General features: G+C 42.2%; 1 protein-coding gene across 1 annotated transcript in view; it reads right to left on the bottom strand.

Annotated features, from left to right (window-relative positions):
• Positions 1-1,724, bottom strand: part of KCNAB1 (potassium voltage-gated channel subfamily A regulatory beta subunit 1) — a 384,525-nt gene extending 382,801 nt beyond the window's left edge. The window contains exon 1 of the mRNA XM_057499443.1: positions 1,438-1,724. Within this exon, the coding sequence (XP_057355426.1) occupies positions 1,438-1,712 (275 nt within the window). The 5' untranslated portion in view covers positions 1,713-1,724. The remainder of the gene's footprint in view (positions 1-1,437) is intronic.
• Between the last annotated feature and the right edge of the window lie 15,136 nt (positions 1,725-16,860).

Here is a 16,860-nt window from a genome sequence, read left to right as displayed (position 1 = left end):
GAGGAAAGTTTCTGACCTTGAGTAGGCAAAAGAATGTGCTGTGGAAAGAAACCGTTATCAAGTCTCTCCTTTGCCATGGAACTTTTTCCAGAAGTTCTTTAAGGATAGCTTTACGGTTTGTAGATAGGAGATACATGTCCATCGCTGACAGCTCATCCAAGCTTTCTTTGACTGACAGTACTCTCCTTGAGTCCTTCCTGCCTGTGCCCCCAAATGTTGGCATAACCACTGCAGACACTTACTCTGGTCACAAATAGTAAATGTATTTCATAGAACATTTCTAGAAACTTTATCTTGGTCTACTTTTTAAATGTTGATTTTTAAAAGGTGGTTTAGGTTTTGAAATATTTATTTTATTCCTGCCATGGAAAGGGAAAAAAAGGAAGTTGAGGCATTTTGAAGTCTATAGTCTTTAGTCTGTAGGCGTCAGTTAATCGCTAAACAAGTTTTCCTATAGCATTTTTGGAATTAGAAATGTAATAATGCGGGTAGCTTAGAGCACACCGGCATGCTTTGATAAATAGAATATGTTCCAGAATCTCTATAACACCACAGAGTCTCTGCAAAAGGAGCTTTCCATACTTTGACCACTTCATTGGAACCATTTTTCATTTCTCACAAATTTTTATTACTGTTTAAGAAAATAGGTTTATTTTTGCAGTACTTTTCCTTGTAAAATTATCTTTAACTCCTAAGAGACTTTTGTAGTAATTACAGGGGTTAAACATTCTTAAATCTCAGGACTCCAGACACTTTTGTTCAGTACATTTTGCCTTGTAACATTGAGATTTGTGAAATTATCTCTGCATTATCTGAAGCTGAGGCTGAGAAAAGAACAGAAAGAAAATCTATTGAGATTTGTCTTACATAAACATCTTTTTTTTTAAAAGTACCTTTTCCGCCTCATGTTGTCTCTCTTGGACATGGGGATCAAAGCCCCGTGTTGGTGGCCAGTGTGTTCTCTGCACCCCCATCGCCAGACGAAGCTCTCATCCAGCAAGTTCACACTGCTCAACTGCGCACTTCTCCAACTGACACACACATTTCCCTCCCCTATCCCCAAGTTGTCGAGGTGAAGGAAGTGAGGAAAGATGGCAGTCTGTTTTGTTGTTTTGGAAAAGGGCATTTTCCCAAAATTTTCGAAAGCCTCTGATTTTTCCTTAAGACAAATCTTACACCAGGCTCTTGTTCCTACCAGTTCCTGAGTGTCTACTGCCTGCCTGCAAGGGTGTTTTCTCAGTAACAACCCAGGGAGCCTTCTTTGCTAGCTTCACCAAGGTCCTGCTGTTTTGTCACACTTCCTGAAGTGTCAGTGATCTGTAAAGCAATTGGAGCTGTTAAGACCTCCGGCAGCACGGGAAAAGGAATCGAAGCTTCCGCTCTGGAGAGCACTTCCCGTGGCGTGCGGGAAAGCCGGCGCCGGGACGGGAGGCTTACCTGTGAGGCATGCCGCTGGTGCAGGCGGTGGTGTGCTCGCTGGACAGGTCGTAGAGCTTCAGGTACCAGTTCATCTCCGCCTCGCGCACCAGAGCCAGTTGCCGCGCCCTGAGCTGGGTTTGCCCCGAGGGGCTGAGGCTGCTGCCTTTCCCATTTTCCGAGGCTTTCTTGGGAGATTTGTCTTTGCCCCCTAGGGACAGCCCAGGTTGTTTCCTTAACTTGGTGTTCTCCTCCGAGGCCTGACTCCCCACTGCCCCAGTCCGGGCTGCCAGCATCCTGGAGGCTCAGATCCGTCTATCAGAAAAGACTCTTAAGTCACTGTCATCAAAGGAATTTGAATTGATTTTCCTGCGTCTGCCTCCTTCCTCCCCTGTCCTCCCGCTTCCCTTTAACCTTATCCTGCCGCCAAGCTGTAACTGAGCTGGGTCGGTGGCTGGGCATGTAAGGGTATCTCTAACCTTCCTGAGGAAGAGCTAAAGAGGCCACACCGTCTGTGATATCTTGGAACATGGAAATTTTCAAATCAACTCCCAATAATTTTGTAATGCTGACGTTTTGCAGTGCTCTTTGTTCTTCAAAGTTTGGACCTCTGCCTTAGATCATTAAGATTTGGTAAATTGTATTTGATTGCCATATTGCAGTTATTTTAAAAAAGACATCCAGAGGTTCATTAGCCATTCTTAATTAGAGTCCCTTTAGAGTTTTGAAAGTTTTAATGTGAATTTCCTCTAACAAATTTAACAATATCAATGCAAGGGTAGGGTTATACATTTTGTGTAAGCCTGAATATAATATTTTTAACTTATTTCATAATCCTTTTGGAAAGAGAGGCTTTTTGAGTATCAGTGACCCACATAATACATACCAAAAATTCTTCTTTTCCTAATGGAAGGATGGTAAGCCCACCATAACTGATTCAGTAATTGACCCTCTCTTCTGAATGATGGTAAACAAGAGAATCATCTTCAAACTGAGGAGACTGAGAGTGAAGTTGGAGTGACAAAACTAGTAGGTTGAAGCGAAGTGGTAAGAGCCTGTGTGTGCACGGATGTGGATGTTGGGTGTATGTGTCCCGGGAACATGAACACTAGTTCTGAAGATGGAAGTAAATTTCAGTTACTAGCCCTTGTCGTTAAAACACATGGGAATGACACACACATGCCTGTCAATCTGACCTCTATCCTAGTTCAAGGCAAATGATGTCAGTGCCCACCTAGGTGTCTATGCAAAGGTGTTTGGTGACCCGTTAAGCACCAATCAACCTCAGTCCTTTCTCTATCCTTGTCTCAGTATCAGCTGCATGTAAAGAACTCAAGAAAGTTTGGGAATTTCTCTGTCCATGCATGACCATAAATTAGAAATCATAGAGGAATCCAGAAGCCTTACAGCCTTTGAATGGCAGGAGAGAAAGGAGGAAGGAGGCTCTTGTTAAAGCATTAGCTCTTCTGTAAAGTTAATAGATGCCTTTGAGGATTCCTATAGCTGTTAGTTAAAGCTGAGAAAAAGGGGACAGCACATTACATCACACGGATCCTCCAGTATTCAAGTAAAAATTATTTAATATTAATAAACAGAGTAGTCTAGGATTAGAACCATGACCACCAAGCAATGCGCCACCTCAAATGTTTATCAAAGAGCAAGGAGGCAGCAGCTGCCAAGTACCAGGGTTTGTCCCTCCTGACTCAATGGGGGCTTAGGAAGTTTTAGCACCAGGAGCCACAGCCTCTCCAACTCCTCTCTCTGCCCCTCCAACCCTTGAGTCATGGAAGAGCTCTGGCAACATGGTATCCTTAGCAACAGACTTCCCAAAGTGTAGACTCTGAGGACAGCGTCCTCAATTTGATATCGTTGGGGATAGATCAGTAGGGTTCTCTGCAATGAAACTGAGGAAGGGGATCTTCACACTCCCCTTGGCTTGCTTTTCTCAGGAGGCAGTGCTGCTGAGTTTCAGAACTCTGCCCTGGAGTCAGACTGCTTGGGTTTAAACCCTAACTCCATCACTTAGCTGCTCAGTGATCTTAGGCAAATTATTTAACACCACTATGGTTTAGTTTCCTCATCTTAAAAATAGGGATAATTATCTTCTTGTGGCAATTTTAAAATATGGTATTCATTCTTTTTCATGGCCGAATAACATTCCATTATATATGTATACCAGCAGATCTTTATACAGTCAGCCACTGATAGACACTTAGTTGTTCCCACATCTTGGGTATTATAAACAATGTTGCAGTGAACATGGGGGTGCATGTATTTCATTTTCTTTCAATATATTCCCAAAAGTAGATCACATGGTAGTTCTATTTTTAATTAAATAAAAAAACCTATATATGTATATATAAATTTGGTTCATTCTTTTATTTATTCATTATAATTTCTGAGAATCTACAAGAAAGTTCCCAACAGTGAGCTAAGCTCTGTAGCACTATACAGTATTTAAGGAGAATGAAAAAAGCTGAACCTTATAGTTCTGGGCTAAGGAAGACGCATGCTAATTCAAAAAACAAGGGCCAGGTTCCTTGAGGAAGGACGCTGCAGTACAATAGCAAGTGTACACCATAGTGATGTCCCAGTCCTTCTCCAAAAAGGCTTTTCTCAAGTAATTATAAACTGAGGAAAAGGAATACATAGACGTTTTTGAAGTATGAAAAAAAGAAATTTAAAAAATTAGCAGGGCTAAATCAGGAAGGGATGATCTTGAGCAGGCTGGACAGGCTAAAGCTGTTGTCCTCGGCAGTCAAGGAAGGAAGAGAATGGAACTCCATGGGCACAAACAAAACAAAATAACAAAAAGGAGACAAACCTCAGGCAGAATGAATTAAGAAAACAACTTAATTCAGGAAAAAATGTACCTCTAAATAATAATAGAAACAAAAATGGATATAATTACAGAAGTAGCAAAATTTTAAATTAATAAGAAAAACAAAAAAATTTTAAAAGATGGCCCTCAAATTCTTTGACACTCCTTTCATTGACAGATGGGATCTATTTCCTTCCCCCTGACTCTGGGTGGGCTTCCAATTGCTTTGATGAATAAAATACGTTGGAAGTGATGCTATGTCAGAGAGGCCATGTGGCTCTCACCCACCACTCTTGGGATGATCATTCTGGGGGAAACCAGATGCCATGTAAAGAATTCTTCTCACCCTCTTGAAATTGCCATAATGAAAATTCTCATTCATGTGCTCTGACCAGTAGCACCAGCTAAGTTCCCAGACAACAGCCGACATAAACCACAACTCTGTGAGCAAGCCAGCATGGGTGACCAGGTGCAGTTTACCCTTCAGATGACTACAGTCCCAGCCAACACCTCATGCAACTGCATGGGACACCCCAAGTGAGAACAGCCCACCCAAGCCCTTCCCAAATTGCTATCCCACAAAATTGTGGGATAAATAAAATGATGGCTTTATTACCACCATTAAGTTTGGGCATTAATTATTGTGCAGCAGTGGTAACCAGGGTTATTCATGCCCTTATTATAAATGTCTAACAAAATATGCATGAAATACTGAGAACAGTGTCTGGCATATATTAACATTTAATACCTATTAATACTCACTCCCCTCATTAGAGTTCAAACTTTCTCCTTACATTTCCCTTTTAAAAATTTGAAAAACTAAGTATCAACTTAAACATTTTTAAATATACAACATAAATTTAAATGGTTGCAAAGGATGCTATGTCCAGAATATTGTGTTATAGTGTTTTAAAAATAAAATTGTCACATCACTATCTTAAATGTATCCAGTGGAATTTAAATTCCTGTAGCTATTTGATATCTATCATCATCCATTTAAAATATTCATGAACATGATCTTCGTTGGCAGTGGAAATTTTACATTCTTCCTTTTCCTCCATGAACTTGTTTTTCCAGACCATTTCTCATCCAGAATTCTATCCTGATAAAAAATATTTGTTTGCTTGAAAATATTTTATAGATGTACCTATCAAATAATTCTCTGCAACAAAATATAAATATGTATAAAATGATAAATTTTTATTTTCTATATCCATAAGATTCTAAGCATTATATGATGTCTTAGGGATTGAGTTATCATAACAGATATTACTGGATGTAATTTATTAAAATTAGATGTTCTAAGTCTTGAAAAATCATTGCTTAAAATAAAAAAAATTTGATTGAAAATGTATCTCTTCATGACATGGATGGGGCTGGGATATTTTTTTTCTGAATTAGGTCATGTAATAGAGCAGTAATATTATTATTGGTAGAATGAGATAAGATTTGACATAAATTCTATTCCCCCATTTTTTTTCGATTTAAAAGATAAGTATTCTGAGAAACTTTGTTCATATAAACAAGTTAATGGAAGTGGAAGGCTTTTTTTATAGTAAAATGATTCAGTTCTTTAAATGTCTTCTCAGATATTTTTGTAAAATCACAATGATTTGTCACTTAAAAATGATATATTAATGATCCATCCACCAACAGCTCTGAGATGGGGAGCTTTTAGAAGGCAGTGACAGAGGACTGATATGAACGTATTTATGTATTAAAAGGATTGCTTGGGCTACCATGCTAAAACAGATTGTAGGGGGTGAAGGGAAGCAGAAAGCAGGGCGATTTGAAGGCTGCTGCAATGCTCTAGAAGAAAGATGATGGCAGATCAGACCAGGTGAGCAGTGCAGGTAATTAAAAGTAGTAAGACTGTGCACATATTTTGAAGGTGGAAAGGACAGAATTTCCTTGTAACCAGGAAAGCAGTGTAAAAGGATGAGAGGGGTTGAGAATGATTGGAAAGATTTTGGCCAGAGCCACTTGCTGAAACTGGGAAGATGAAGGAGGATCAAATTTGCTGATGTCAGGGAGTGTTATAATGGGGTTTTTCTGTATTTACTCACACATTCCTCATTTTTGATGCTCTTGCTTTCTTCCTGAAGATCCATGTATCATCCATTATCATTTCCTATAGTCCGGTTTGATGAACTTCTTGAATCTGTAAGTTTCTTTCGCCAAATTTGGGTAAGTTTTGGTCATCGTTTTTACAGAGGCTCCTCTCCTCTGGTACAGGAATAACATACGCCAGATCTTTCGATAGTGTTTTTCATGTCCTTGGAGATCTGTTCATTTTTTCTTTTTCATTCTTTTTTCTCTCTTCTTTGGATTGGATAATTTTATTTATCTCTCTTCAAGCTCACTTTGTCATTTCTCTTCTCCTAAGTGCATCCAGTAACTTTATACTTTCAGATAATGTGTGATTCAGTTCCAGAATTTTCATTTGGTTATTTTCTATACTTGCTATTCCTCAAATAAAATTTCTTATCTTTTCATTCACTGCAAGCATATTTTCCTTTACCTCATTGAGCACTAAACTGATTTAAAATCCTTATTTGGTCTTTCCCTCTGTAATCATTTCAAAGTTTTATCCAGGCTACATCCCTGGCAGATAAATTTCTCTAAAACAGAAAAACAAATAAATGGGACAAGAAAGGAGAGAATCCTGCTCTGATTATATCTCTCCCTGGTGAAAATACTTCAATGCTTCCCTTTTATCAGAGGATAATGTTGCAACTCCCTAAACTGATTTCAGAGGCCAATCACTATCTGTCTCCAGCTACTTTTTCAGTTTGCAACTGTTGGCAAACTTTTCCCCTGAATTGCCCACTATTTCATGCTGCCATATTTTTAATCACTCCTTTCCCTTTCTCACTATTGGTAATTACTTCTACCTACCCATTTCCCAATTTTCCCACCAAAATTCCAGGCTGTCATAAAGCCTCCTCTGATCCCAACAGCCAGAAGGGAACATCTTTTTTACTGCTCTTCTCTTTGTTATTGTCTAATTAATTAGGGTACATGGTTTACACATGGTTTCATGACTTTTTTTCCTGCTGTCTTGGATTATTTTCTCCCTTTAATGTATGTCCTTTTACCTACCCTTAGTCCCTCTCCTTTGGCACCACATTTTGAGGTACCACCTTTTGCATACATCCTTAGCATCCTAACCACTGTAACTTTTCCCTTCACCATCATAGGTTCTTGAAGGGCAATGCCAGGTCCAGGAACCTAAAAAAGAAAGGTTTTGTCTTGCTCTATTTCTAGAAACTTCTGTTTAAATAGTAAGAGAGAAAGATGAGAACATAGTCATGAAGTGAGGAAAGATATTTGATTACATGAGTATTATTTTGCTCCTCTCCCTTCCCTCAGCCCAAAAAGAAACCTGAGGCAGTATGAGAGGATTGGAGTGGACTTGATTATGGTTCAGATGCCATGAGACCCTACTTACCCTGTATCCAAGGAGGCATCAGAGTGGGAGAGAAGCAATGACCGAGGGAGGAATTTGGCCACGTGGACCTGACGGGCCTCCCTGAGTCCTGCATACCGAGGTAACTATAGAATGGATTGTGCAACACCTGGGACATTTGGGAGTGAAGAGAGTACTATGAATAATAATTACATAGAAGCAACAGGCAAAAACTGGCAATGCCCCCAAAAGAGGAAGTAGAGTCATCCTACACTTACCTCCACCATGATGTAGAAATCACCCAAAAGGTTTTGGTAGCAGTGGTCCCTCCCATCAAAAGGCATGCAGAAATGACAGAAAGGAGCCTGCAGCCATGCAATCTGGGTCCAGATAAAGGACTTGCACAGAACCCTGACATGGGTACTGGTGTGAGGGAAGTTCCACCCCAGGGGGCTAGCATTCCTAAAGTGCGGGCCCCAGAGGACCAAGAATGGGGACCAGACACTCCTGCCATGATCAAGAAAATGTGTACAACTCTTAGAAACTGGGATCACCCCAACAGGGGAGGCAAGGGATGATCTGAAATTGAGTCTGCATTCAAAAGTGACTGTTTATCATGAATTAGCAGAATTCTTGTTTTGCTCTCAAAGGAAATGAAGATTTCATGAGTTAGACACTGTGGAATAAGTGATGTTTTTGTATCCCTGACTGTCATGAATTTAAAATTTTTACATTGTTTTCAACCTTTGTCCTAGGACTGTTGATACTTTTATTAGTTTCAACATCCCCTGTGTCCTCTGAACTATTGGAAGAACTTAGTAGAAACCATCAGACTGTTCCCAGGTTAGTGAAACAATCAGCAGAAAAGCAGAGTCGCATATATAGGCCATGATGGGCAGAGCTTTAGCGGGAGGAGCATAAAGATTCTAACCTCCAACTTCAGCAGGGAGAAGTTTGAACTAAAGCCTTTCCTGAGGGCCACTACTTCAGGTCAGAATAGCAACAGTATCTATCACAACTAATACCCATGTAGTTACATATTTAAATTATTATCACATGTATTCGCATTTTATTCTCCAGTTTTTAATGAGGAATTGCAGACCCAGAGAAGCTGTGTGACATGCTCCACTTTAAGCAGCTTTGAGGCACTCAGAGCCGTGCTGTTTTCATAGCCCAAATTCTCCTCCCCCGAGATCCAGTTGCCAATTCAAGGACCACCAATCCAGAGACATGCTGATGGGTCCTTTCCCACACCAATAATCTGGATTCAATCCAAGAAGAAACTCTCTGTGCATGGATGATTTCTTTTTTCCTTTTTTTTTTATTATGGTATCATTGATATAAAATCTTATGAATCAGAGAAGACAAGTAGTGATTCTATAGCATCTTACTACGCTGATGGGCAGTGACTGTAATGGGGTATGTGGGGGGGACTTGGTGATGGAGGGAGTCTAGTAAACATAATGCTCTTCATGTAATTGTAGATTCATGATATAAAAAAGATAAAATCTTATGAAGGTTTCACATGAGTGACATTGTGGTTCAACATTGACCCATATTAGCATTGATGATTTCTTAAGAGGTCAACTTTGTCACTCTCATTTTATATTAATAAACAGTATACTGGCTATTTGCTCCACTAAAGCCTTGAATTTTTTTTTTTTACCTGCCTGTTGCAAGATTGCTTTCTTCTTTTCTGTTAATTTGCTATCCATGAATTGCTGTTGGTCATCTTTATTGCCTTTTAAATACTTAACACCATGTAGTGAGGCACTTTGTATTCCTACAGCATGTCTACTGCTTTAGTATGCCATACATTTCTTTTAGAACTATATGAAAATAAATCACTGAAAGAAAATAAAGTTCTTCTTGGTAGATATTTAGAACATTGCTATTTATAAAGTATGAAGCAACCCTCTCTGAAAATATTTATGTGTTTGGCAAACAAAGAAAAAACATCAAAGCTATGATGAATGTGTACTGAAGGCTATGCATCTCTGCAATCACTCCTTAAGGAAAAATAACACTATCCTTTACAAGCATTTAGCATCCTGTTATAGAATTCAGAATGTAGAAGTCATCTGCATTTTCTCCATCTTCTTCCATCGAAGGAGAACTTGAGCATGACCCCAAAAAAGAAAAGTAGAGAGCATGCAGAATGGGGGAGGTAATTATTTCCTTGTTGGTAGACAAGTTCTGGTGATGGTTTGGCAACAAGGATCCCATGACTTTTTGAGACCTACAGGGAACATGTGGATGGCAGGCCAACAGTAAGCCTGTCCCAACCTTTGCCCATTATTGTTATAATTTACTCAAAGTTGTTCTTTTAAAACTTTAAAGATCACTTGTGAATAGACTTGGAAGGTGCTCCCAGTTCATAGGAACTATCTTAGAGGTCCACTATCTGTGTCACTCCTTGCTCATTGGAGTATTGCTGCTCTGATGATTTTGGTCAGGTTCCTGTAGGTCCTGCTGCTGTGGTTCCTGTCCCAGGGGCTAATCCCAATTCAATTGCTCACAATAAAAACAACACACCAAGGTTTGTAAAGAGTGGTTCTGTATAAACAAAAATATTTGGTCAGCCCTGCATTGGAAGAGCAAACAACTGCCTGTGTTTCTGTTACATTACTCATACCTTTCATAGACTGATACTACCTTACAGCCTGGTAGAAAAAATCTATTTCCCACCCATTCTGGACCCTGAGGACTAACAGTTTGTGTAAGATTAAACTCAACTAAATATTTTGAGGAGGCCCCTCACTGATATTTTCCAGTGTGATGATCACATTGTCTCAAATCAAGGTGAACCTGATTAATAAAATCCACAAATATTACGAATGAGAAAGTAAATGGTAAAGGTAAAACAAGACATGTACTTAAGGAAGTGTTTGTCTAATGAAAAGAGAGATTGTTTAAACCTGGAGAAGCAGAAGTAGTTTAACAGGTTGTCACATCAGACAGAGGTAGGTGGATCCAAGCTCTGCTACACAGGAGCTATGCAACCTGGGAAAGTCATTTAATCTGAGTTCCAATGTTTCCATTGGCACAAAAAGGAAATACAGATTACAGTGTTTCTATTAGGATTACAGATAATGACTATAAAGAACCTAGAACATAGTAAGTGCTCAATAAAACTATAGGCAAGATTTTGCTAACATCTTGCCATTTGTTGTTATATTATTTACATTTTAATAACTCAGGCATTTTTGAATATGTTAAAGCATTTATGTATGCTGTAGTTGACTGTAATAAATGCTCACGGAAGAGTCTGACTAACATTTTTTGGCCCAGTTTTTTCGGCGTCTAAAAGTTGATTTAGACTGTCACTGCCCAGTGCTGGTGACTTAAGGCAAGTCAGCAGGGAACTCTTTATTCCACAATGCCTGGACCTAATTCAGGACACAGTCTGTACAGGGGAGGGGAGACTGGAAACAGAAGTTCCTCTATAAATATGTGAGGTACCTTATAAGGACTAAGGTGCTATGCCTCACTAGGACATGAATTAGGAGAATGCAGGAGACAGGGCCAGGAGGGCCAGCAGACCTGACCACACCAGCATTGACACTGCAGGAGGATATCCGACCATATGAGGGCTGCAGACTCTGCTGAGCTGCTCACCGCACTTCCATCAGCCCTGTGAGGGATCCTAGACAAGGCTAGGGGACATTGTGGACCTGCAGTTCCTATAAGGGATAGAGACTCATTTTCTCTGCTCATACTCTTATTATCAATGCAGAGAGATTTCTGCTACTCAAAGTGTGGTCCAAGGAACTGCAGCAACATGGACAGCACATGGGAACCTATTAGAAATGCAAAGTTACTCCAGACCTACTGAATCAGGGCCTTCATTTTAGTAAGATCCCCCAGGTGACTCACATACACATTGAAGTATGAGAAGCACTAGTCTGCACATACTGGGAGAGTGTGCATGTGGATGGGCTGAATACGGTGGAAAATGCATAATTTTTTAGTAGGACAGAAGAAACTGAGACCTAATGAGGTTTAAGTAATTTTCCTAAGTTCACTCAAGCCTGATACCAAAAAATCCATGCTCTTTCATTATTGAGTAGGTACTCTTTAAACATAAGTTGGATGCCTGTAAGAGAATATATATGCTTTCTATACAAATGTCCTTCTGATAAATGGTGGTTTGTAGGATTGGTATAGATTTTCCCAGGTGACTTGGGGGTAGAGAGAGGATGGAGATAAACTCAAGCCAAGGCAAGTAATCTTCCAAAGAGAACCACAGACTCTTCTATCTATTAGTGAGGACCATGTGTGAATTCACTTTGCCTCAAACCCTCAAACCCACTCCTAGCTTTGAGCTTCTCTCTTTGTCATTGACTTTACTTCCTGCCTCACTGAATCTGAGCCATGCCTCCATTGTCCTGACACCAGTGCTGACCACAGCATCTTCTATCAAGCTCTGATGTACCATATTTAAATTTTCCCATGGATTTATTTTGTGAATTTTAACTGAAAAGTAAGTGTAGACCTCTGACATTAATAATGTTTGACAAGCTTTTCAGATTCATAACTCATTCTCTTTCCTAAACATAATTTTTTAAGGAAAAAAAGAAATAACCAAATTCCTACTAAAGATAGAAACCTTGATTCAGCAAAGGATGGTGTGATCCTTTAAATAGATATCCTGCCCATTTGGGGCTAGAGAGGCCATGTTTCATGCTCAGCAAGTAGGTGGTGAGGATGTGGAGACTGCAGGCAATCTTTTTCAAAAGATTGCTGATGTTGGAGAGAGAAATATGATAGGCTTGGGAGAAGTAGGTGCTGAGGGGGCATTTTAAGAATGGGAAAGCCTTGAGCAATTGTGACTTCCAGAAGGGAGGGAGAGTCCAGCGTGAGGCACAGGTGGAAGATAACAGTGAGAGAAGATGACAGACAGGACAAGATCACCAGGTCTAAGGCATCAGGGAATCCAGAGCACAAGTAAACAAACTGGTCTTCAGCAGGGGCAGGGCGATATTTTAGTGGAACAGGAGAAATGGTGGGAAGAGGACAGACATAGATGCAGGAGGGTTTTGAGCTTAATAAATGGAAGTTGAGGGGGTTTCCTTCTAGTGGCCTCTGTTCTCCCTGCAGTGTAAGAATGAAGGGGTCAATTCACTCCTAAGGACACGAGAGTCATTGGAAAGGCCATGTGTTTGAGGCGGGTGGAAGCGCCCCATCACTTTCCAGCAGGAAACAGATGGCACATTCAAAAGAGATCAACTAAAGAGAATGAATGAAGAGGCACGTGAAATAGACATGAGCTGGGTTAAAGGAACATCAGGGAGGCTGAGGCACACAGGAACGAGCAGCAGTGAGGAAGAGTAGGGGAACAGCCCTTGAGATCTGGAGCCACGAATGGGGAATTGCCCAAGAGATATTTCAGTCAGTGGGACTCGGCCTTTGTCAGACTCATGGCAAGGTATGGGGGAAGCAGGAAAATCAGAACCAAACCCAACAGGAAGCCAGAGGGCAATGAGCCAGATGATGTTGTCTATAGAGGTCAGACAATTGGGGCACAGAAAAGACACAGGTGTAGAATAGATCCACAGGAAAACCAGGAAATAACCAGCAAGTGCAGAATGTCTAAAATGGCCACTGTGAGGCTGGATGGCGTTGCTGGGAATAGAGCCCGCCCAAGGTTGGAGTCCAGGACTTGCAGTGGCGCATACCAGAGGGGGCTGGTGACTGTCCGCGGGAGTGCTCAGCTGTCCTGCCGGAAGCATGGAGAAATGGGAGGGTTTGGTTGATGCAGAGTCGGGATTTTCAGGCAGGTGGGATGGAAGCACAATGAGGGGTTGAGGAAATCGGCACTGCAAGAACCTTTGACAGATAATGATGTGTACCATCTGTGAACAAGAAATTGAAGGGATGATAGAGAACAAGGCCACGTTCCTGGAGGCGGGGCCCAGGTGTACACTGCTGTGTTCTCAGTCTGAAGGCTCAGTGCATCTCTGGGTAGACAAGGGCTTAGTTCTGCTCGCTAGGCCTCCCTGTCATGGGCATCTCTCTAGCTGTGTTTGTTTGTTTCTACCTGGCTCATCTTTGTCAGTAAACAGAAACTCCTCCATTCTATGTAGATATCACTGGACTAAAATTTCAAGGCCCACCTGATCCCTGCTCATATTAGTGGCCACATCATCCAGGCCTTTGTATTTCGAGCACTGTGGTATGTCATTTACATACTACCATGTGCTTATTCAAAGAATAGTCTGTACATGTTGGAAATGCCTAGCTTGGCCCTGGAATTGGTTAATCGTTGAGAAATCAATGCAAGATTTGAGCTAATCCCCAGAAGGGTTTGCCTGGTCCTCACCCTGAAACCACTCTGCTCTTTTATTTTCCACAGGCCCAACTCAATGGTCATTTTGCCATGGAGGCCACCCAGCCACCTGGGGTCATTCTGCCTTTCACCCTGGAGTTGATTCAGTCTCCCTTGGAACAGCTTGCAGGTGAATGATAACAGCCTAAAGAATCAAAGAAGGGACCACAGACTTTTGGGGCCTCATCCAACATCAGTGTGTGATTGGCTGGCCAAGTTTCTTAATTTATTGGTACCAGGAGGGCCTAAGAGACTTGTTCATGATTGCCTAATTACAGAGCAGTGGAGGAGGTGGGGAAAAGGACCTAATTTTTGTTGAAATGTATTGACTGTTTACCACATGCTTTACCTGTGGGCTTTACATACACTCACTCAACCTCTAAACCATCTTGCAATGTGGATTTATCAAATCCAGATGAGGATATTGAAGATTACGGGTTGTCAATAACTTCCCAGGGACACATTAATGGCTGGTGAAAGGAAAGGAGCGACACACAGCAGCAATTCACAGGAGAATTCCGCTTTATTGGGGAAAGGTGCTGGGTTATATAGGAAGGGGCATGGGGTGATTGTGGTGTTACTTCTACGGGGCTGGTGGCTATTGGCTAGGTGCTGGGGGTGGGAGTGGGGAGAGAGGTGATTGGTCTTTAGGTGGCGCCGTCGGGAACTGAGGACCCGGAAGAGAAGCCGGAAGTTTGCCATCTTACTGGTGGGGGCCCTTCATTCCCCCCTTTCTCCTCTATGGGGTTGTGGACGTTGCTTTCTTTCTGACTGCTTCCTGCTGAACGGGGGCCGAGAAGGGAGTGAGGGCTTGAGGATTGGGGGGAAAGGGTTGATAGGACTCCGCACAGTAAGGACAAGTAGATGTGGACTTCTTCAGGTTGGAAATCAATGAAGGTTCCTTGTAACTATAGGTCGAGGACTTGTTGATTTTAATGGTGCCGAGAGGATACAGGTGCCAGAAGCCAGGCGTCTGTGGCCATTGTTTCTAGGAACAGTTTCCAGCGGAGAGTGGGGTCCATCTCAGCGTGTGGTGAGGAGGTTATGTGAGGGTGAGGGATCTTCTGTGGCCAGAAGCTGATAGTTTCTGAGTAAAAGCTGGTTGAAAGTTTGATTAGAGATTTTTCCAACTTGGGATTTGATGAACTTTATTATACAGGGTAAGAAGAGACAGGCGAGAAGAATGATTATTATGGGGCCTGCAATGGGCCAGAGCCAGGTAAGGAGGGGGTTTGTTAGTATTGAAGAGAATGGGTTGGAATTGGAAGCAGAGTGGAGGCTGGAGGCAAGGTCGGTGAGTTTGGTAATGTCAGTTTCTACAATGCCGGATTCGTTGATGTAATAGCAGCACTCTTCCCGAAGGAAGACGCAGGTGCCGCCCTTCTCGGCTGTAAGCAGATCTAAGGCCCGCCGGTTTTGAAGGGTGACTTTAGCTAGCGAAGTGACCTGTCTTTGGAGAGAGGCTAGGGAATTGGCAGTGGATGTCAGGGCTCCCTCAAGTTTGGCGTTGAGATTTCTAATTGCCCATAGAGAGTGACCCAAGGCTCTTCTCGAAAACCCTGCACCAATGGCTGAGGTGGTCAAAGAGATACCGACCATGATGGGAAGGAAAGCAGCCCTTTTTGTGCATGAGGGCAAGGGAGGTTGGAGCTCAAGGAATTCTGCCATGTTGTAAAGTGTAAGCTGTGGGATTAGGGTGACGAGAATGCAGGGTATATCGGAGTTGGGAGGCAGTGAGTTGAAAAGACTGCCATTGCACTAAAATAAGTGTCCCAGTTGAGTGAAAGTCTTAGAGCCGGAGGTAGGGGTGTAGATAGAGAGCAGTGAAGTGTGCTGAAGGGGGGTGGAGCTGGGCCTACACAGTGGTGGACGGTGAGATTATGTGCATATTCTGGTTCCCATAGGGGTATGTCTGCCAGGGGGCGGAGGGGTTGTCCTTCTGCATGGAAGGAGTAGTTGGAAATATTAAGGGGCACGGCGGCCAGCAATGGGCACTGTAGTGATGCGCACAAGAAACAATTGGCGGTGTTGAGGGTGTGGTTGAGAAAGATGGTGGTGTCTTGAATAAGCTGTAACTAAGAGTAGGAGGAATAAGAAGATGAAGAAGTGCCGTCAAGAGTTTCGATAATGACTTTTTCGGAATGTCTGATATCTGATGCAACTTGAGAGATCTGGGAGTGAGAGGGAACATACTCTCGAGAGATATGAAGGGTACCATGGGGGTTCGAGGACTCCTCATAGTAAACTGAGGCTGTGACCCCGGCAGCCCACTGAGAGTCCCAGGGATCTGGGATTGCTAAGGAGAATGAGCCGTTGGGGTATTTCATGAAACGGTTGGAGGAGTAATACTGTGGGTACTGGGAGTTACTCATGTAGTGAATGGCGCAAGACCAGTAGGGACATCCCCCGTAGGTGTCTTGTCATTGCCTGCAATAGGCTTGTCTTTGGTCATAGAGGAAGCAGAGGTAGGGAGAATAAAGGTAGCTGCTAGTGAACACTTCGGTGGAGGGAGGAAAGTGGAGGTATAAAGGCTCAGAGCAGCTTTTCAGAGGGCAGTCTGATGTGGCAATGAGGGCAGTAACTTTTGTTTGATGCTGTGTGTAAGTCTGTCTTACTTTGAATCGCCATACAAAGGAGGCTGGGGTGGCGGGGAAGACAATAGGAATGAGGAGAAAAAGGAAGAGAGTGGTAAAGGGGGAAAAAGTCATGATTCGGGTATGGATGGCAAAGGGGGTGAACGGGATTTTGGAGGAAAAAGGACAGTAAGGTCAGGAGTCTGGAGGGAGGGAAAGTCTGTAAACTTTTGTAGGTTAAGAGATCTTTTAGGTGATGTGGGGACAGAATGGTAAGGGGCGCCCTGAATGTCAGTTTATGAGCTTCCTTCTG

Source organism: Manis pentadactyla, chromosome 1 (genome assembly GCF_030020395.1).
Source record: "Manis pentadactyla isolate mManPen7 chromosome 1, mManPen7.hap1, whole genome shotgun sequence".
Lineage (NCBI taxonomy): Eukaryota > Metazoa > Chordata > Mammalia > Pholidota > Manidae > Manis > Manis pentadactyla.
Note: the sequence above shows the minus strand (reverse complement) of the source record. Positions and strands in the feature narration are given on the sequence as shown.